We start from the raw sequence: 10233 nt of genomic DNA on the forward strand, positions 1-10233 counted from the left end.
TTTCCCACTGCTCTATCCTCTGTCTCCTCACTTGTATTTCACATGTCCTGGGGGGAGTGTGGCTTCTCCCTCCCCTTGTATGCACACAGCTGAAGGTGTTCTCCTGCTGCTCTTTTCCCAGCACCTCCTCACCTGAGGCATTCCAGCAGCTCTGCACTAAATGATGTGCTCACTGTCACTGGTTTCCTAACAGACCAGTGTTCATCTATGCTTTAAAAATACTTTTTTTTAGAAAAAGAAGGGTAGAATCCTGCCCATGCAGAATTTAAGAATGAGTAGCTGTCACAATCTGGGCATTTATTTCCTTTTCAACTGGTAAGATGAGTGGCAGAATAAAAGCAGAACAAGAGAATACAGATGTTTTAAGATATTGCTTTTTTCTCTGCTAGAGGTGAAAGCAGGGTGGGTGGATGTGAGATGACACCAGCTGTTAATGTGATTTTTGTGACTGAAAAAATATGTGCCTTTAAGAGTGCTGCTTCATTAACCACCATTAGTCACCCTTTTCACAACTGGATGGGTGAACAATTGATGCCTTTGGGCTCACTTGGAGTTTTGGTTGGCTTGGGGGTTTTTGTTGTTGTTGTTGTGAATTTTTTTAATAACTTCTCTACTCTAGAAGTGCAATGCTCTCCCTGTGCACAGCAGGCAGGGTTGTGTTCATCACAAAAGGTAGTACTGAAGAAATACCATGGAAAGAGCACTTGACATGGTAGGCAGAAAGAAAGTCTGGCTCAAAATTTGGGAGGGGGTAAAGCACTGCAACACTTCCACTTCATTTTCAAAGGATTTGATTTTAATGCCCACAATCACGGCACAGAGTGTTGGACAGCAACACGCAGAAATCTCTGGGGAGTTCTCCCCTTTTGAAGCCAGAAACAAGGCTGAGAAAGAGTCTTTATGATATACCTGAACTCACAATATTGAATGAGAATGTAAAAAATAGTAATGATAATAGCCTGAAGGACTGAGCAGAACTTGGAAGCAATTCTAGGGTGCACACATGCAGCCTTCTTCTCCCATCAAATCTGCAGGCTGGAAAAGACCAAGCAAAAGCAAAATACATGGAAAGGTGTTTAGGTGGATGATCTGAAATCCCCTCTCTTTTGAGGCACCAGAAGCAGTAAGATTGCAGACTGGAGAGAGTTCTATGCAGTGTTTCCATTGTCAGTCTGTCTGTAGTGGAAGAGACTCCTCGAGTCCAATTTTCCAGAGTATTTGAGAGCTTCAGCAAAAAGCTTTGTCACCTGTCAATACAAAGCAGAGGAGGACTGAGCATTGCAAAGGCTGCATGACAGAGCAGGCTCCACACTTCTGCTCTGTCACCCTGAAACTTCCTGCTGCAGGTCCAGCCCTTGAGCTCATCCAAATAAATACCAATTTCAAGGTGACTGTGCACAGGAGCTGTCTCCACACACTGGAGCCCGTGTGTCCAGTTGTAGATGTGCTTCCTTTGCAAGACAGCTCTATCCCATCAGAGCTGCTGTTTCCACTACAGCCCAATTGTAAAGAAAAGCAGGGTTGTTTTCCTCTCTCAAACCCAGAGATTAAAACTCTACAATCCAAACAGTTCAGTGAAAGGCATCAAGCAGGTGTGGTAATAAATTTTGGATGGGGACCCTTGTTGTGGTTGTCAGAATATGTTTTGCTAGTAGGCAAAGGATGCATCCTCAATTCCCCATTCCTGCTAACCATGTCTGCCCATTGCCCCATGAACCTTCAGCTTGCTGTGCTCCCTGCCCTCCACTCACTCCAATCACAGCAGAAGATTTTGAACAGAAGATTTTGGACAGAAGATTTTGGACACTAGCTCAAGTCACTGGGTTCCATGTCAGTGTCCACCAAAATCAGTGGGAGTCTGGCTGCTGTACTTCATGAGAAGCAGGTGAGGCTCTCTTGTGACAGTCAGAGCCACCTGCAGAGGAAGGCAAGGTACTGCTGGCAGCAGGAGCCCCACTTTACAGTACCTGGTCCCTATCAGTGTGTGAAAGAGGTCTGTCAGGAGCTACAAACCCTTTAATGACTGGCAGCTGGGACTACAACAGGACAGGCAACAATTCCACTTGGATGGCACTTCTGAACTGGACTGCCCCAGGGATCATTCAAGAAAGCACAGCTACCTCCTGCTGTAAGGTTTAAGGACCATACCAGGATAATATTCCACTAAAAAGCACTTCCCATGCCTAATTTAAAAATGTTACACCTAACCCTGTGTGAGACATTTGTTCTGAAGTGAAAACGATGCAGCAACAATTTCAGCAGCACAGTGCAGGACTCGGGACTCGAGAATTTGTATTTCTTCATTTGGTTTGATTTGGTTTGGTTTTGTTTTACTCAGAGCAATGTAATTTTCTATAGTAGCAGAAAGAAAATATATTTAAACCACCATGTTGTCATGATTTTCAGATGCATTATTTGTCAGAGATAACAAGGCTGCAAACACTGGAATCTATGGTCATGTAGGGCTTGGAAGCTCTTATGTGTAAGAGGAGAAAGAACAACATGGGAAGTACCTGGAAGTTAGTGAGCAGAGCAATCCCACTGTCAATAGCCATCCTCCGGATCACATAATTATCGTGGACAAACCTGGTGTTGCTGTTGGGCAGGTTAATCACCAGATCTATTTTGCCATCCCTCACCAGCCTGAAGAGACAATGCACAAGGCAGTGTGAGTATGACAGTGTGTCCTTCCTCATAAAAACCTCATAAAAATGAATAGCACAGGCAAGCAGCTAAACAATGCTGAAAAGTGTCATTTGAGCTCAGTCTTTGCTCAAGAAACAAGGGTTGGGGGGTTCAGACATTAAGCTTTGTTCAGGATTTTTGGAGTTACTTCTAGTCAGCAGTAACTGACTGATTTGCAAAGCAAAATTCAGCCTTGATACAGCTCAGCACAACTCTGTTAAAGGCATGGCTGACTGTCATTAAAAGGCTAAATATTCAGATTTCATGTATCCTTGTGTGAAAATATAACATGGAATAATACATCTAAGCCATACTAAACAGGGCTGTTCCATGAGACATTCATTAAGCTGAAACCTCCCTGCTGTGGAAATTCCTGACACAAACTTTTGGATTGAATTCAAAGCCCCATTAAATCCCTACCATTGATCTCAAGAGGACCAGCAATTTTCCCCTTGGATTTGCTGTCCAGGACTGCAAACACAAATTGGATGAAGTGAGTGTCTCTCTTACCTGCCCACTGAAGGGAGGGTCAGACTTTGGCTTTCTTGTGATGGCCACGCCACAGGATTTGCTGGGATGCCGTTAGCATTGAGCCAGGCTGAGGTTGCTTCTGTGGCATAAAGCTGGCCCAAGGGAAAAAAGAAGTTATTTACTATGTGCTTCAACACCAAAACTGTTCCCTGAGCTCGTTTGGGCATGACCCAACACACAGCTTTGTTGTCAGAGCTGATTTTGGAGGGTATTTTTCTTAAAAAGGGTGTCTGTTCATATACACAGAGAACAGAACCACCTTCCCATCTTTCTGTTATCTGTGATTTCCTGATGGATAATAGCCAATGAATGGCAGTAGCACTTCCAGAAGCAGTGAAGTGGCTTAGGAAAACCTAAATCTCTGTGACTTTCAATAGGGCTTAAGTTCAATCATTTGCCATTTTTATTTTGCCATGTTTATTTTCTTTTTCATTTCTCTTTTCTCTATCTCCAAAGAAACTCCATTGTTCCTGTAGCAGGCTGAGGATATTTGAGATTTTGAAAGCTCCCTAGCTTTAACTAAGTGGAACCACCTACCTTGAAGCCTTGCTCATGCAGTAGTTCTGCTACACTGAGGAATCTGGGGCGGAAGGACTTCTGAAAAAGGAAATTTTTCAGATGTAGCACCAAAGGTAGGATGTGGAACTGTACATTTTTGGGCAACATGAAGCTCCTCCACACTGTGCTGAGGCAAATACACCTTTCAGTGCTGAGTGTGTGCACAGAAATGTCACATGTGCATGTACAGCACCATTCCCAATCTATCTGGATCCTGAAGCACAAGTCACTCTGGGCTAAGACATGTTTTGTTACACCAGAGTAAGTGTTCCCACACTGAGTCAGACTGCAACCACTAACATTTACTACTGTATATTAAATATCTGGGCAGCTGCCTTCTCAAATACACCAACCAGAGTCTCCTCAGTTCTTAACTAAATATATTTTCAATCTTTGCTGCAGTATTTGCTTTCTCTTCTGGCAGATGATAGGTATGGACAGGCTCCAGGCTGCCTTTGAATGCTTGGTTTGCACATTCACACAAATAAGAGTTTGTGCCTGTGTGAGTTCCTTTCTAAGTCCTGTGGGCATGTGGAAATGGAGTCAGGAGATTGGGATGCCATGTTCCCTTGAGGACCTGAATGCCTGACTTACAGCACCTTTGGAAGATTGTCTTATAACACATATCCAGATTCAACACCATTTAGAAAGATAAGGAAACCTCCTGTAGACATCTGCACTTCAATGGTGAGAGAAAGTATCAGCCTAAGTGTCTTGGGGATGTTGAAGGTACAGCAGTGCAAATATGAGATGAAACACATGCCCTTCTCATTGCCAAGGCAAGCCAAACCTTGCTTTCAACCTTAGCCTGGTCTGGTGTTATGCACATTTGCAAGTAAGATTATTACAAGCTCCCTTTTTCCTGCTGGAGCTACTGATAGCTTAACCTTTATGGATGAGAGAGCAATATCCTGAAGGGTCAACAATTTCCTAGGAAGAGAAGGACTAAACAGAGTTGTTTTGGCTTTTTTTCTGAGCACTCAATCTGAAAAGCATCTCGTTCTGAACATTAGCTGGAAAATATAAATATACAATGTGACAGGGTTGGCAGCTTCCCAGTCAGAGAGAATGGTTCTGCCTTCTGGTCAGGGGTGTTGGCTTTCACAATAGTATTATAAACTCCTATCAAACATGTACTGAACACTTGTGACACATAAAACAGCCTCTCTATGAAAAGAAATTACAGCTGTCAGCTTGCATCGGAACAGCCTCAGATTTACTGGCTGGCTGAAATAACCTGTGTAAGAAACCATTAGTTACTAAAGGTGAAAAGTACAAGCAGATTTACTGTGTGGAAGGTATTTATTGTAGGAGAATTGCATTTATTTTTTTTCCTTTATCTGAAAAGTTCCATTTCTTATAACCCTTCATGTTTTGCAGCAAGCCTTGCTATTTGTAAAGGGCTACATCCTTAGCTCATTCAATACAGCTACATTAGTTCTCACTGAGATCCAGCTCAAAATGAAGCAAACCCATCTCCAGTGATAATCTCGAATTTTGTATCCAAAACCACAGTGGAGGATGCAAAAAATCTGGAATGTATGGAACCAAGGCAGAAGGTTACCTTGACACAACAGATTTGGAGTGCCAGGATTTAAAAATAAAATACTCTATCAGTGGTTTGTGCATCTTGTGGTCACCAGCAAAAATGCAAGACAGATGCACTCCATCCCAGAGATATCATTGAATCAGCCAGGAAAGGAAAAAATCCCTAGCTTTTCAACTCCTTTTTGCATGAAATATAAATTATTTAATGGCCAGGTTTCAGCATCACAGATTTCTCCAGACTGTGGGAAGAGGTAGGTTATCTCTCAACCCCAGCAAAGCTGGATTCATTGCCTGGGTGTACTGGGCTCAGTTTGGACCACAGATCACAGCAGCACCATTTGACTCTTGATTTGCAAAGGACCCCAGAAACATTTGCAAGGAAACCAAGATCTCCCTCTCTGCTCCTGTTAACTAAATCCATTTGACTTTTACCTTGAAGAAGGCAGTGTCCTCTAACCTCAACATGATTAATAGCAAAGGTATAAATGTGCAGCATACCAAATCACTGAAATATGAGCCTAGCTGCTCTGGAGAGAAGCAGGATTCAAGATCATTTTGCTTCTTATTTATCTCTGCAGCAGATAAAAAACCAGTGTAAAAATCAGAGCAAGATGCTAGTGATGAAGCAATGAGGCCTTCAAGGCTGGGGATTGAGTTTGAGTGCTTTGAGTTCATCTGCTGCAGGTGAATCACGGCACCTTCCTCAGAGACAGCCAAGGGGGGTTTGTGTATGTGCTCCCCACAATGAACAGCCCCCAGAGCAGCAGAACAGGTTGCAGAAATCATCCTGTCATTTGGAAATATTTAAGTGATGGTTGGGAGAGGCTATGTGCTATCTGTCCTTGTGAGACTGTGTTTCCTTGTGAGGATACCCCAACAATTCTGCCTGCATGAGGCAGGTGGGTTCATATTTGTGATCTAAACAAGAACTGACGTTCACAGCCCGCCTGATGCCTCATTCCTTGTGCCTCTTGTTTCTGCAGTGAGGGGCTCCCCTCTTTTCCAGCCAAATACTCAAGGACCACTTTAATTCTACATATCAGGTGAAGGTCAACATTTCAACCTGCCCTTCTCACAGGGCTTTATTTTCCCTCTGTTTCAAAGCAGGCCATTGAAAAGTGCACAGGTGAAAATCTCCACACTGGGGAGGAGGCAATACCTGGTTCTCAGAATCAACTTTACGCCTCTTGGTACGGAGTTTAATTATAGAAGAAATATGCTGAGATGTACAGAGATATTTAAGTGATTGATCTGTTGTTTTCAAGTTTCTTTTGCAAGAAAATGAGCTGTAAACAACTCATTAAAAAGACAGAATTGTATTACTTTTAAAAGGTTTGGGAAGTTGAGCTTTTGATTTTATCTTTTCTTTTCCCCTTCTTTTTTTTCCTAACACCTTTGTACAAAGAACATTTGGCTCAGTTTAGCAGCTACTGACACAGAACTTACATAAATGCTTTCTATAGCTAAAATTATTTTTTTTCTGCCCATTCCCCTTTAGCTGCTATCCAGAAAATACACTTAAACCTTAAACACTGCTCTCTCCTTCTTTCTCCTCCCAGCTTTGCTTTCCTCCTCTTTTAAATGCTGTTTTAAAATATGCAGTATATACAGTACCAACTGCCCAGAGCTTCATACTGAACTTTTAAACTTTATATAGGTAGCAAGCAATTTTTCTGCTAATTAGAGGTAACTTAGAGCTACTGCTTCCATCCCCAGATGTGTGTATATATGTTGACATTTAAGGACTCAGTGGCAATCCTTGTTAGCAGGAGTCATGTTCCTTTCTGGCCGCTTTTCACACATTTCCTTCACATCCTCTGCTGGCACAAACAGCCAAAGACATTTTTCACACCCCAGTTGCCTGACAGGAAAATTCATCTCTTCTGTGGTTTTGTTTTATCAGCTTTATGCAATCATGTAGAGCATAAGCTTGTTGCAAGCACAATGTGAAAATGGCAGGAAGCAACCAGATGGTTTTACAGGGGCCAAGAATGTTCTAGTAGCACTGGGAGTGCATAAAATGTTGAGGAACATAGGTACATCCCAAAGTTTACAAGTGTCTCTGATTCCAGCACCTTATGCACCTATTCCTTGATAAAGAACCAAGACTTTTTTTTTTCCCCTGTTCATCCTGGAACACACAACTCCCTTGCTGACCCAGGCCTGTGAAAGGGCTGTTCCTACAGCAAACCCACTTATGTGAGGGAACTTCCTCACATAAAGGCTCTTTGCAGAACCCATTGCACTGGAGAGCATTCCCATAATGGGACCATTTAAACTTTCTGTCACACAGAACAAGTTTCAGTGATGACAGCAAGAGATGAAACCCTAAAGTCCAAGCATGGAGTCAGGGGACCTGCAGAGTCTCTGTCCCAGAGGCAATCCCTTAGAGGAGGTAGTTCTGGCAAAGTGTGGAAACCAGAAACATCTCCACAAAAATGTAGCATTGGCTTTTCCTTTCTGAGTTCCTTTCTGAGTTCCTTTTGGCTCACAGGAGCTGTAGGGTAGGGGACAGTCATGGAACAGGGAAAGGATTGATGGCAGAAAAGTGAAGGACAGGGGGAAGACTTGATGGAAATGATACAACTCCTAAATTTTTTAAAGTCAGGGGTTTGTCTCTGCCTTTGACAAGGAGGAGGGAATTAGGGTTTCTCTTCAAAAGACTGTTCACCAGGAGTTTGAGTTTCACTGTGTGAGATCTGATGGGCTCCAATCAACAAAAAAGGAGATTCCTAGGTTCTCAGTTTCACATCTACAGATTGGAAGAAGCCAGAAGATACAGAGGAGATAAATGGACATTAATTGACATTACCCCCTGGTGTGGTTGGACACACATGGTCTGGGTAAAGATTGATAAGAGAACCAAAGAATGAGAACCAGATTAGCATCCAAGGTGAAGGAATCAATAACAAATAGAAGATTGAATACTAAGAATTGTGTAATGTAGAACCAATGAACAAGAATTTCTTGGGGGTTTTTATGTATAAATATGTGAAAGCTCTGGTAAAGAACTCTGTGTAATGGAATGATTTCCACTGCACAAGCTGGGCAAGTGTGGATGGAGTGATTTCTATTGCACATCCTAGCCAGAATAAAAACGTGGCCAGAATAAAGTACTGCCTGATTCTCTAACACTTAAAAGATGTTATTGGAGAATTTCTTCCTTTGCCATAGCTTTGTGACAGACTGATGCCCTTTAACCCCTGGTCCCACTGCACTCAGGCACATCCCCACTGTGACCTCAGTGAGGAGAGAGATGTGACCCCAAGAAATTCTCCTTCGTTGGTTCAAATGCAGAGAAACACATTTAAGCCATAAAGCCACATGAATGAAAACAAGGCAAAAGCTACTGAGTTCCTCTGTCTCAGTCCTTTCCTAGCTTTGACTTTTAGGACTCACCTGGATTCCAAGCAGAATTCCTTCCTTAGGAAATGTAAACCCTGTGGCAAGCAGAGCCTTCTGGAAGGCAGAGTACACGTTGTCCCCGAAGCACGCAACCTGCAGAAAGGCACAAAGAGTCTGCGAGGGGAAAACCAGAAACAACCCAGAAACTTGGCTTTAAAAAGAAACAGGAGTGACATTTCCAAATAGGATCTCTTGTTTCTGTGTGTGGAAATTAGACTGCTTTCCATGGAGCCTGCAGGGATTGGGGAATGGAATAAATCAGAAAATCATTGCAGACAAATCTCGTAATTTTAATGAAGCAATAATGGAGGAATAAGTAATGCTTTATTTTCAAACAGCACACCAAGGAGTAACAATTGATTCTGCTAAGTTATTGGGATGATGTACACAGCCTCTGCTCCAATGTTTGGGATTGCACTGCAGATTATTTAACATTCTAGAAGACACCAGTGAGTGTTGTGCACACAGACATGTTCTTCTGTGTGCCTGCAAACCAGCATGAGGAAATGTTTGTGCTCTTGTGTGCTCCTGGCATTTCTTGTGAAGGAAAACCACAAGATATAAAGATGTTTTTCCATTAATAGTCCACAGATTAACAAAATACAAATTAAATTTTAGTATTTACTTAAGGACAAAGCCATCAGGCCAGTTCATAATAATTTATTTTAAATAAATTTTAATTTTAAAGAAACAGTTGGGGAAGAAACCAGTAAGAATCATTTAGCAGCTCTCCAACATTCAGAACTGGATGTGTAGCTCGGTTGCTTTCAGACTATCACATGATAACAATCTTCTGAAAGAGCTGAACTTTATTCCTAACCAAAACTTGGAATTCTGGAGACAAAAAGAGGAATGCAGCAGCTTTAAAAAGAAAAAATCAGCCAACCAAGCAACCTTCACTTTTTCTGGTCAGTTCCACACTTGCTGAAAAACAATCAGAAGCAGAAACTGTCACTGATTTTTCTCTTTGAAATAACAAATCTACCAACATATACTGATGGGATAAAGGAGCTGATTGAGAATTGCTCTCCCATTTTCCTCTCATGGTCCTTCCCATCCCTGACTGGGCCCTCACATTCATGGTCTTACTATGGTGAGCAGAAACCAGTATTCCATAAAAAACAAATGGTAATTTGCCAGATCTGCTGAAGTAAAATAAAAAAAAAACAAACAAACAAAAATCCCACAAGGGAGGTGTTGTGGTTTTAAAAATAATAAAATAAATAAATTAAAAATTAAAATTAAAATTAAAAATAAAAATAAAAATAAAAATAAAAAATTGAAAATGAAAATAACAACAACAATAAAAATTAAAAATAGAAATAAAAATAAAAATAGAAATAAAAATAAAAAAGTAAAAATAAAAATAAAAGTAAAAATAAAAATTAAAAAATAAAAAGAAAATTAAAAAAATAATGATAACCATAAAGATAAAAATTAAAAATAAAAATATTAATAAAAAATTAAAAACAAAGATAGAAATAGAAATAAAAATAAAAATAGAAA

At 41.1% G+C, this 10233-nt stretch overlaps 1 protein-coding gene across 1 annotated transcript in view; it reads right to left on the reverse strand.

The window, feature by feature from the left end:
• Positions 1 to 774: 774 nt before the first annotated feature.
• CPS1 (carbamoyl-phosphate synthase 1) overlaps positions 775 to 10233 on the reverse strand; it is an 87023-nt gene continuing 77564 nt past the window's right edge. The window contains exons 34-38 of the mRNA XM_033516191.1: positions 8722 to 8820; positions 3754 to 3813; positions 3196 to 3308; positions 2514 to 2643; positions 775 to 1247 (exon numbers count right to left, since the gene is read on the reverse strand). Of these exons, the coding sequence (XP_033372082.1) occupies positions 1149 to 1247; positions 2514 to 2643; positions 3196 to 3308; positions 3754 to 3813; positions 8722 to 8820 (501 nt within the window). The 3' untranslated portion in view covers positions 775 to 1148. The remainder of the gene's footprint in view (positions 1248 to 2513; positions 2644 to 3195; positions 3309 to 3753; positions 3814 to 8721; positions 8821 to 10233) is intronic.

The sequence above is a fragment of the Parus major genome, chromosome 7 (genome assembly GCF_001522545.3).
Source record: "Parus major isolate Abel chromosome 7, Parus_major1.1, whole genome shotgun sequence".
NCBI classification, from domain to species: domain Eukaryota; kingdom Metazoa; phylum Chordata; class Aves; order Passeriformes; family Paridae; genus Parus; species Parus major.